We start from the raw sequence: 10,435 nt of genomic DNA, 5'->3' as shown, positions 1-10,435 counted from the left end.
GGCCGCTAAGAGCAGACTTGCCTGAAACTGTACCACGGAGGTGTCTTTATTTTATTTTAATTTTCTTTAATAAACTGCATTGTAGTTAATTTTAAAAAAAAATTTCAGTCACTGAGGACTTCTCACCATTTATAAACCGAACTGGAGATATGAAGCCAACTTATAAATCGGGCAAAACCAAAATTCAACCCCAAAACTATTTGGCTTAAAATACGTTGTAAAGACAAATGTATCTTTAAAGGTGTATTTGTTCGCAGTTTTTAATAGCCTGTGAATCACTGTGGGACTTTCTGTTGTATTTAAACTGTATTTAAACTCTAGTTATTCACTAGAGTGCATTTCTATCAGTAATCCACGCTGTCACTTCCATGGGTCTCGGCTCTCAAAGCTCGCAAACGCTACCCTCTCTACTCTCCAAGTACGCCCCACAGGTATTTCCGTAACGTGCTTTCCCAGCCTGACCGGACGTATAAAAAGCCTTGTCTCAATACGTTCCTAAATTTTAACGACCGAGCACACCAGAGCTGGGGGAGGGGTGCTTGGAAAGGATGGAGCGTCGCAGAAAGCCGGTCCGAGCCGGGAAAGCTCTCTGGAAAGAACGGCGATGCGCAAGGCGAGTTTCACAATTGGAGTGTATCCTCTTTCACAGCTGCTGTATTACCGACTGAAGACTCAGCAAAAGCCCTCTCTGACCTCCCTGCAGTGCCTAAGATAATTCCTCTTGCAGCCAACGAGTCCTTGTTCCAAAAAGTTACTGAAACTTAAAAGGATGCCGGCCGAGGAGACTCGGGGCGGCCGGGGGCTGGGTAAGGCCTCCTGGACTCCTCGAAAGCAGCGTGTACAGAGAGGAGCCAGAGGCGGGGCGCGAAGAGCGCGCACCCAGCGGGTTCGGATGGAGGACATCCAGGAGAAAGGGGCGGGGATCTTACTCTAGAGGGATAGTAGGGACCCGCCTCAGTGAATGGAATTGAGAGGTGTGGGAGCTGACGGCGAGTGGATCGGCTCCGAGGGGGCGCAAAGGAGGTGCCGTAGGGCAATGGTTACACAGGCTTCGGCCGCAGCCATTTCCCCGCCGAGGGAGCTCCTCTACGCGGAGAGGAGTTCCCGGACTCTGACATTCTATCTGCGAAGATCCGGATCTCCTAGGGGATTGCTGGGGATGGTGCCGTTCCTCCCCCCAGGAGCCGAGCGCAGAGACTCTCTCACCTCGTCACCCCGGACGCACACGCTCAATTCTCCACTGTGAGGTCGGGGCCCTCCCCAAAGACTTTTCCCCACCATGCCACAACTTCCTCTCTCCAAACCTAAGATCCCCAGTTCCCCCCTCTCCTCTCCGTCCTCCTGCCCCTCCGGCGTTAGCCTGGAAAATCCCTACTCCTCACGGTGCGAAGCCTCAGCGCTCAAGTTCCGGGCTGCGCAGCAGCAGTTCCAGGGCTGCACCCTGGGCATAGGCTCGCCGCCGGGTGTCCCGGGAAAACGCACCAGCAGCCCCTCGGTCCCTAGTCCCTCTCAGTCCATTGGCCCCCCTGTCCCCGCCCCCGACGCCCCCCCGCCCGCCTCTGCGGCCCAAGAGTGGCGTCAGCACGCCGGCCCCGCGTGGGGTTTAAATGCCCACTAGCGGGAGCCCGGGCGCTTCCAGCTCGGAGCGCGGTGGCGGCTGGAACTGCAGGGGTGGGAAGGCAGCGTGCGAGCGGGATCCCGAGCCGCGGAGCGCGCTGCCCCTCTCTCCGCCGCGGATGACTCGGGAGCTCGGGTCCAAGTGGCGCCCAGGCAGCATCCCTGCCCTCAGCCGTCCGAAGAGAGTTGACGATAAAACACTTAAAAGTCTCCGCTGCGGGAAGCCATGAGCTGTCTGGATGTTATGTACCAAGTCTATGGTCCTCCCCAGCCTTACTTCGCAGCCGCCTACACCCCCTACCACCAGGTACGTGTCTCCTCTCGTCTGGCCCGTGTAGCAGGTGGCGCGCCCCGGCTTCCCCAGTACTGCCAGTGCTCCGAGGTTCCCGGTACCTCCGCGCCGGTCCAAGGGAGGCCGACCAGCCGCGGGCGCCTCGGATGCGGGGATTGCCCGCGCTGCCACCTAATAGGTTGAGCTAACCCCTTTAGCTTGCCCGTTTGCTCTCTCGGGAAGGCAGCTAAGCCCTGCTAATGCGCGCTCCGGATTTCCTAGGAATAATCAGACCAGGATCTCGCGGACCGCGTTGTTTCTTTGGAGTCTGTTGGACTCCAGATTGTTTCGAGCCCCGTGCCTGCTCGCGGAGATGCCGGCAAAGCTCACGCAGAGAAAACCAAACTTTGGTCCCAAAGGTGAGAGTGACGACGAAACAAAGGCAAGGGTCTGCCTCTGTCTTTCTGAGATGCAAAGACTCGCGTTCTCATCCATGCAAGCTTATCAAAGCCTTTTTTTAATCCCCGTTTCAATTCTTAAGCGATCGGGCCAGTTAATTTCAGAACCAGCGAATTCATTATAAAGAGAACCGCACGAAACTCGCTGACTTTATAATCTTTGCTTTGCAAAGTTCTGGGGAATATTATTGACCCAAAGTTCTGGGTACGATTGACCCGGTAGGGGCCAGTTTAATAGATAATATTAATACTTAGCCTTTCGCTAGCCTGAGTAGCTGAATCCGGCTGCCCTGCCATCAACAAATTCACTTTCGAGAGTACCACTGGCCCCGGTTCTGCAAACTCTTCGTTTTGTTTAATTATTCCAATTTTTATTCTCTGGGAATTTTCTGATTGAACATTTTTCTTTCAGTCCTCAGCTGGTGTAGTTGAAACTGGTGACAGTAGTCAAGGAAAAGAATAAGATCACACACTCCAGTGGGTGGAGGGGGGATCCTTTGGGAGCCTTGCTGCTGCTGCTGCTGCTGCTGCTGCTGCTGCTGCTGCTGCTGCTGCTGCTATTAAGCCACTTCAGTCGTGTCCGACTTTGTGTGACCCCATAGACGGCAGCCCACCAGGCTCCCCCTTCCCTGGGATTCTCCAGGCAAGAACACTGGAGTGGGTTGCCATTTCCTTCTCCAATGCATGAAAATGAAAAGTGAAAGGGAAGTTGCTTAGTCGTGTCTGACTCTTCATGACCCCATGGACTGCAGCCTACCAGGCTCCTCTGTTCATGGGATTTTCCAGGGAAGAGTAGTGGAGTGGGGTGCCATAGCCTTCTCCGCTGGGAGTCCTGAGTGGGTTCCAAAGTGAGAGCCTGGACTCCTGTTTTTGGAAAACTGAAATACACCCCAGTGCCTGAGCCCATTTTTTGCCAAATTTTGCTTGCAAAATATATATTTGAAAATTTCCTGATAAATTAATGATGGAATGGATAGATTTTGCATTTTTGGTTTTTGCTTTTTCCCTTCCTCCTCTCCTTTGTAAAACTTTGCAACTAGGAGTTTATTTAGTCTCAATGTTAACTTTAGGAATCACCAGATTCTCTCATTTTAAGCCAAGTTGGGAATATGGTAGAAATGGTGATGTAGCTAAATAACTTCAGTCTTTTAGCTTCAGTGTCTAAGATGAGCTTCTTCCCAGGCTGGGAGTATTACAAAGAGAAAAAGGTGGGTTGGTTTTCTATCTGTTTGGTCCTTTCTCCTCCCTGACCCTCGACCAATCTATATCACCAAGATCTCTGTTCAGTTTTGTATGATCAGGGTCTCCCAAAGGACACCTCTGTCTGCATACTGCTTTAGCATTGCATTGTCCATTGCTTATTGCTAAGAAAATGTTTCAGCAACTACACTTGGTTTTGTAAATCACTATCAGACAGTCATGATTTACCCAACCTCACAGCCAAGATCATCCTCTGCTTCTTTTCATTTCTTTTTTTCCTCAATACACACTGATGGTGAGGGTAGAAACAGCCCACTGGCTTTTCCTTTCTCAAAAGGAGGTCTCTCTATAAGCTGAGACTTTTAAAATAGCCAGCTCATGGATGACCACATACCAACTTCCGTTTATTAAAATGATCCATATCATGTTGTTATTCCATGTTTTTACCCCATAGCAGTTCTTCCTTTACATCCTGGTTGTGTGGGGTGGATTTTGTTACCTTCATGTTCTATCACGAAGATGCTTAATCCTGCATCTTGTACGTCTGCCCTGAATTCTCAGCAAGGAACAGTCAGGCTGTAACTGGACTTGGGTGCCCTTTACCCTTGGAGCCTGATTTTAAAAATATATCTGCCTTGTGCCTGCCTCTGCGGTCAAACTGCTTAGGCTTCTTCCAGGACCTTCACCCTGACACCTTCAGACAGTTTTCTTTAGCCTAGCAACAATTCTGGGGAGATAAGCTCCAAGAAGGACCTCACCTCTCAGGAACCCCACCTTTGTTCAGCTGCAGGTTGAAAGGCCTGCGGACTACGGCCCACATTATTGAGGTTATTGAGGACTGGCATAGGCACTCACAGAAGGCAGTTGCTCCTGGTTACCTTAGGGATCCGGATGAGGGAGTGCAGTCGGAACCCAACTTGTTATGTCTTTTGAAACTGACTTCTCTATTATTTCTCCTTTGAGCAGAAACTAGCCTATTATTCCAAAATGCAAGAAGCCCAGGAGTGCAACGCCAGCCCCAGCAACAGCAGCGGCAGTGGCAGCTCCTCCTTCTCCAGCCAAACTCCGGCTAGTATAAAAGAAGAAGAAGGCAGCCTGGAGAAAGAGCGCCCACCAGAGGCGGAGTACATCAACTCCCGCTGCGTCCTTTTCACCTATTTCCAGGGAGACATCAGCTCCGTTGTAGACGAGCACTTCAGCAGGGCCCTGAGCCAGCCTAGCAGCTATTCCCCAAGCTGTACAAGCAGCAAAGCCCCGCGGAGCTCCGGGCCCTGGCGGGGTAAGTACGGGCCTCACCAACAAAAGGGGATTGAGAGCTCGCACAGCCTGGGGTCCACCTGCAGGGGCAGCTGAAAGAACTATAGGTGTTAAGAGAAGAGGTGAGATGGGGCATCGGGGGAGGGTAAGGAAATCGGAGGAGGAATAGATACAGGCAGGCATAAGATCTCTTCTTGAGGAGGCAGAGCAGAGCAGTGGCCTAGGAAAATCAATAGCCTTGAATTGGTAGCCCTTGGTTTGTGCATTGGATTCCACCACTCCCTAGCAATATGACCTTGGGCAAGTCTCTTAACCTCTTGGAGGTCACTCTATTTACTGGTCTCTAAAATTAGAATAACACTTGCCCTCTTAACTACCCCTGGAGATGACAGTAAGGCAACTAGAAAATATATGTAAATGTGCTATGAAAACATGAGGTTTCCCAAGTCAGGGGTGGGGAGGGTGGATCTTCAAGTACAATAGCTTTCAGGGCCCTTAGTCCCTTTCTGAAAATATCTCCAAAGAAAAATGTCTGAGAATGCATTACAAGCAAAACCTGCTGAAGAATGTCTCCTAAAACCTACTTATGCCTTTTGCCAGATTTCAATTAATTGGGAAATCTTGAAGCAGAGAATGTCTTTCAATAAGCAAGTAAAGTTAAAAAGAAATAAGACTTTAAGGGTAGCCAAAACACCTCTAAAGGTTTTCCCCAAACACATCCCCTCTCTATTACTTTACCATTCTCACAAAGCCCTGCTTTAGCTACCCTGGGACAATGGCTTCTTGGACAAGTCAAGGAGCTCTCTCTTCTATTCTGAAATCTCCACCGAGGTAACTATTTGGTAAAGTTTCTCACTAATCTTAGTTTTTGATGTGTACCAAGATGAGAAATGAGTACTTTATTGTAAAAAGGAAAACAAGTATTACATTTTGGGGGAAATGACAACCATCGGCCTTCCATTTTTTCTTAAATCTGTTCATTTGTACAAGCCTTGCCTAGACAAGATCCCAAAACAAAACATTCCTTTTGTTCTCCAGTTGCCTAAATGTTTTTAATAGACTGTTCACTTAGAATGCATTTTCGAAGCATTTTAAATTATCGACTATGAAGTGCAGATGCCTTCTCCAAGGTCCTTTTCATTAAATGCGTTTCCTTCCTTTCCTCCTCACTAAAGGCAACAAATTTGATCTAAATGCTGCTCGCTTAAAATGCTTCCAGACACTAGGGGTCAACAATGACAAGGACAATAATAATTATTATATTATTCCTGGCACCCACACTTTGATGCATAAAGTTTGTTAATTAAAACGGAAAAGACCTGTCCGTTAGTGTCCCTTTGTGCAAATAATACAGCTGCACTTCTAACATGTCAAGTTTACTTTCTAGGGGAAAAAAAAAAAAAAGCTTTTTGAAAGAAAGTTTCTAGAAAGGAGGCCAATAATAGCAAGACTCCGAAATATGTCGATGGACTTCCAGTCTATCAGAGGCCTTGGAGGGGCACGATTTCTGGAGCAAGGGAGGCTGAAATGCGAGAGGGGGTAGTGAGATCGCTAGGCGACCAACCAAGAGCGGGAAGAGGTAGCCTTTGCTTGAGAAGAGGCCTGGAAGGCGAGGCCGCTTCTGGTCCGAGGGGGCCCGGGTCGGAGTCCGAGGGAAGCTCCCCGCTCCCCGAAACTGGGGCTGGGGAAGGAAACTCCGCAGTTCCTCACCCCGCCAGTAGCGGGGTTCCCGCAGCGGGAATACCTCCGCCACTTGCGAGGGCGCGGCACTCCTCCCCGACCTCGCGTTCCCAGGCCGCAGCCCCGCGAGACAAGCGCCCTTCCCGCCCTTCGCCCAACCGGAGCGCTCAGCTCTCCGGCGGCCGCGCGGGGTCGGTCGGCGACCGTCTCCCGACGGTGACGCGCTCCTCTCTCTCTCTTCCCTTCCCTCCGCCTCGCTCGCCCGAAGACGGCTCCTACCCCATGAGCCAGCGCAGCTTCCCCGCCTCCTTCTGGAACAGCGCTTACCAGACGCCGGTGCCCGCACCGCTGGGCAGCCCACTGGCCGCAGCGCACTCGGAGCTGCCCTTCGCCGCCGCCGCCGCCGCCGCCGACCCCTACTCGCCGGCCGCGCTGCACGGCCACCTGCACCAGGGCACGGCTGAGCCCTGGCACCACGCGCACCCGCACCACGCGCACCCGCACCATCCGTACGCGCTGGGCGGCGCCCTCGGAGCCCAAGCCGCCGCCTACCCGCGGCCCACCGCCGTGCACGAGGTCTACGCGCCGCACTTCGACCCGCGCTACGGGCCGCTGCTGATGCCCGCCGCCTCCGGGCGTCCGGCCCGCCTCGCGCCCGCCCCGGCCCCCGCGCCCGGCAGCCCGCCCTGCGAGCTCTCCGCCAAGGGCGAGCCGGCCAGCGCCGCGTGGGCCGCGCCCGGGGGACCCTTCGCGAGCCCCGCGGGGGACGTGCCCGGGGGTCTGGGCCTCAGCATGGACTCAGGTAAGCGGGAGAGGGGATGTGGCATCCCCGGGCCCCTCCTGCCCTGTGCCCCAAACTGGGCTGAGCCGGGGAGCCCGTTTAGTTCTCCTTGGAGACCCCAGTGACCCTGAGGCGCGAAGGTCTGCACTTAGCGGGGTTGTGTTTCAGCAGACAGATGACTCTGTCATCGGTGTGAACAAAATGAGAAAGTGGCCGGTTAATATTACAGAGGATTTTTTAAGAATAAAATTTGTCGGAGAGGTTCTAGCTCTGTGCTGTTCAGTACCGTAGCCAGCAGCCACGTGTGTCGGCTGAGCACATGAAACGTGGCCAGGCTGAATTGGGGTGTGCTGTAAGTGTATAATACACACTGGATTTCAGGACTTTGTCCCCAAAAAGAATGTAAAATTCATCTCATTATATTTTATATTGATTGCATGTTTCAACATTGCATACTAAATATATAAGGTTAAATAAAATATATTACTAAATTAATTCTCACCTGTTTCTTTTTACTTTTTTCAATGTGGCTGCCAGACAATTTAGAATTATACCCATGGCTTCCATTGTTTCTATTGGACAGCGCTGATCTAGAGTACCTGCTAAGAATGTAGTTTAAAATCCTCTACAACTTGAGGGGCGGAGAGGGTCTTGTCACCTAGTGATAGTTACAAGTCATACAAATATGACCCATGACTGATAACAACTTAATTGCCAAATGAAACAGGTCTCTTGAAAACAGAAAACTTAAAGAATACGTTGTTAGTGGTAATATTACATCCCTAGCTTAAAGAGTTGAATTTGAAAGGTACATTCAAATAAGGGTTTACTTTTTTGTTTGCTTTATTTTTAGGGCAAAATGGAAAAAAAAAATTGCAAATAAATTGGCTTGTAGCCTTGCCCCGCTTTCTGTTCCCTCAGGTGCAGATGTGACATTTGTTTGCTTGGCTTTTACTTTCATTCATGCCCTTTAGATGAATTCTGTGACTTTCACAATAAAACAGTGGTGTTTGTCTTTCTCTTTCTTTAAATACCTTGTGCCTTCCCTCCCCCACCCCCTTCTCTCCCTCTCTCTGTCTCTTCTCCCTCTCTCTCTCCCTTTTATTTTCTCTCTGTTTTCAGGTTTGCAGCCTCAGGACAAAAGCAAGGATCTGTACTGGTTTTAGACAGCCCACCTTCTTCCCTGTAGGTCTCTGCATAGCGCAATTGGTGACATTCAGAGCTGAAATCAAGTGGGTTTGTAACAGCTTCTGATCTTGGTTTGCAGCTCGTCGTTACTCCCTCTGTGGTGCATCCCTCCTGAGCTGATCTGCTGACCTTCCCCTTGCCCCTTCCCTTCTGACCAGCCTTGGAGGCTCAGCATCTGTGCCTCTCACTTCATGGATGAGGACATAGGGGAAGGCAGAGACTTCAAACTGCTCCGTGTATCGGGAGAACCAAAACACACGCGACCGAGTTTTCATCTAAAAAGAATGCCTTCTGCCAAAAGAGCAGACCCAGAGACTCTGAATGACGCTCAATGACTTTTGGACAAATCACTGGAACTATCCGTGGTGAGATCACTCAGGTGACAAGATATCATGGTTTTCTTGGAAAGAAGGAAAGAAAAAGAGACATTTTGGTGTGAATATTTTTTTATGCTGGTGTGAATCATTTCATTAAGTAGTGGGATCACAGCACTGCTGACGTCAATATCCTCACATTGAAAATGTCTTTGTATTTGCATCGAAGACTATATGGTAGAGAAGTCAAAAGAAGCCAGTTCTTTCTTCCTCACCTGTAGCCTCCAGCTCCCTTCCTGCCCACTCCCTCCCTGCAACACCCACTCCAGACACAAAGACACACCTTTTCTTTCGGACTGTGAACATAGAAGCCTCAGCCTGAATGTGAGTGGCAAGTGGCTTATCTGGAGCCACCTGCCCAAGTCTTACTGAAATGCAGCTGTCGTAGGACAACTGTTTAAAACTCCAGAAATACATCGACCAAGGTGGCACTTCCCAGTGTTTGGCACAACAATTGCAATTGCGCTGGATATGTTTTATACATGTGTGTGTATATCATATTTTTTACAAAGGACATTTTATGATGAAAGAAAAAACTCTCTCTGCCTTCTCTCCCACAAGTTCTGTCCCTCCCTCTATCCTCCTCTGGATGGGAGGAAAAAAAATTAAGCCTCTAGAGACCCCAATGGTCTCCCAAGAAGAACTAGGAATCACCACAAGGGGAAGAGATGTCCATGGAGTCTTGGGTATCTCAAATATTCTTCTCAGTCTCTATGGTCATGATTTGACCCCTTCAGTATTGGGACAGGGGAAGGGGTACATGTGTGGGCAAAACTGAAGGTGATGAGGAAGAAGAAACGAACATTAAAGATGTTTGTTTACCACTAGGTTGCTGTGTTATTTCTTCAAAGGAAAACAAATGTCTTAGTTTTTCTCTAATAGAATAAAATAATTTATAGTAGTAGGACCTGATGTCAGTAAGTAAAATCACTTTGTGTAAGTATTTTTGGTTTTCCAAAGTGTTTGCCATGCCATGAAATCTGAGAACTCCTTTCCACCTTGTATCAACCTTGGAGATGGAGAAGTTAGGTATTCCCACTTTGTTTCATAAATGAGAAAATCATGGCCCAAGGAAGCCCAGGTTACCTGATAGCTTTCATCAAGTAAAAGAGATGTATAAGAAAAGCGACTTGTGCACCATTCGATCAGATACACAACATTATTCCCCAAAAGAGAATTATCATTACTTCTTAGATTCCACACTCTTAAGATAGTAAAGTACTCAGTTTAAAAATGTTTTTGAAATCTTGGTTGTTTTATACGTTGATCAGCTAGGCTAAGAAACCAAACGTACAACTAGGCCAGAAAAAAAAGAATTTATTAAGAACTTAATGGTTTTATGTTCCCTTGATGCCAAAGTTATTTGTGTTCTTTCCCTAAAGAGAGTTAATGTTGTTCCAAAATTGCCCTTGAAGGCTGTTAAAGCATAAAATATTAATTCAAATCTTGATCTTCATTATAACATGTCTGATTTTTTGCAACCCCATGGACTGTAGCCCGCCAGGCTCCTCTGCCCATAGGAATTCTCCTCTTCCTTCATTATAACACAAGAGGCAAATACCGTTTATCTTGGATAATATTCTCAAGAGTTGCGTGCAGTTAGGGGACC

At 49.1% G+C, this 10,435-nt stretch overlaps 1 protein-coding gene across 3 annotated transcripts; it reads left to right on the top strand.

The window, feature by feature from the left end:
• VGLL2 (vestigial like family member 2) lies at positions 1,625–9,653 on the top strand. 3 transcript variants are annotated; one of them, XM_018053028.1, is made up of 4 exons: positions 1,625–1,924; positions 4,513–4,825; positions 6,752–7,285; positions 8,532–9,653. In XM_018053028.1, the coding sequence occupies exons 1-4, from the start codon at positions 1,844–1,846 to the stop codon at positions 8,570–8,572; spliced, it is 969 nt and encodes a 322-aa protein (XP_017908517.1). In that variant the 5' UTR covers positions 1,625–1,843; the 3' UTR covers positions 8,573–9,653. The 3 variants fall into 3 exon arrangements, with proteins under 3 accessions (XP_017908517.1, XP_017908516.1, XP_017908515.1); XM_018053027.1 differs by having other exon boundaries at positions 8,387–9,653; XM_018053026.1 differs by lacking the exon at positions 8,532–9,653 and having other exon boundaries at positions 6,752–7,759.

Source organism: Capra hircus, chromosome 9 (genome assembly GCF_001704415.2).
Source record: "Capra hircus breed San Clemente chromosome 9, ASM170441v1, whole genome shotgun sequence".
Taxonomy (NCBI): Eukaryota; Metazoa; Chordata; class Mammalia; order Artiodactyla; family Bovidae; genus Capra; species Capra hircus.
Note: the sequence above shows the minus strand (reverse complement) of the source record. Positions and strands in the feature narration are given on the sequence as shown.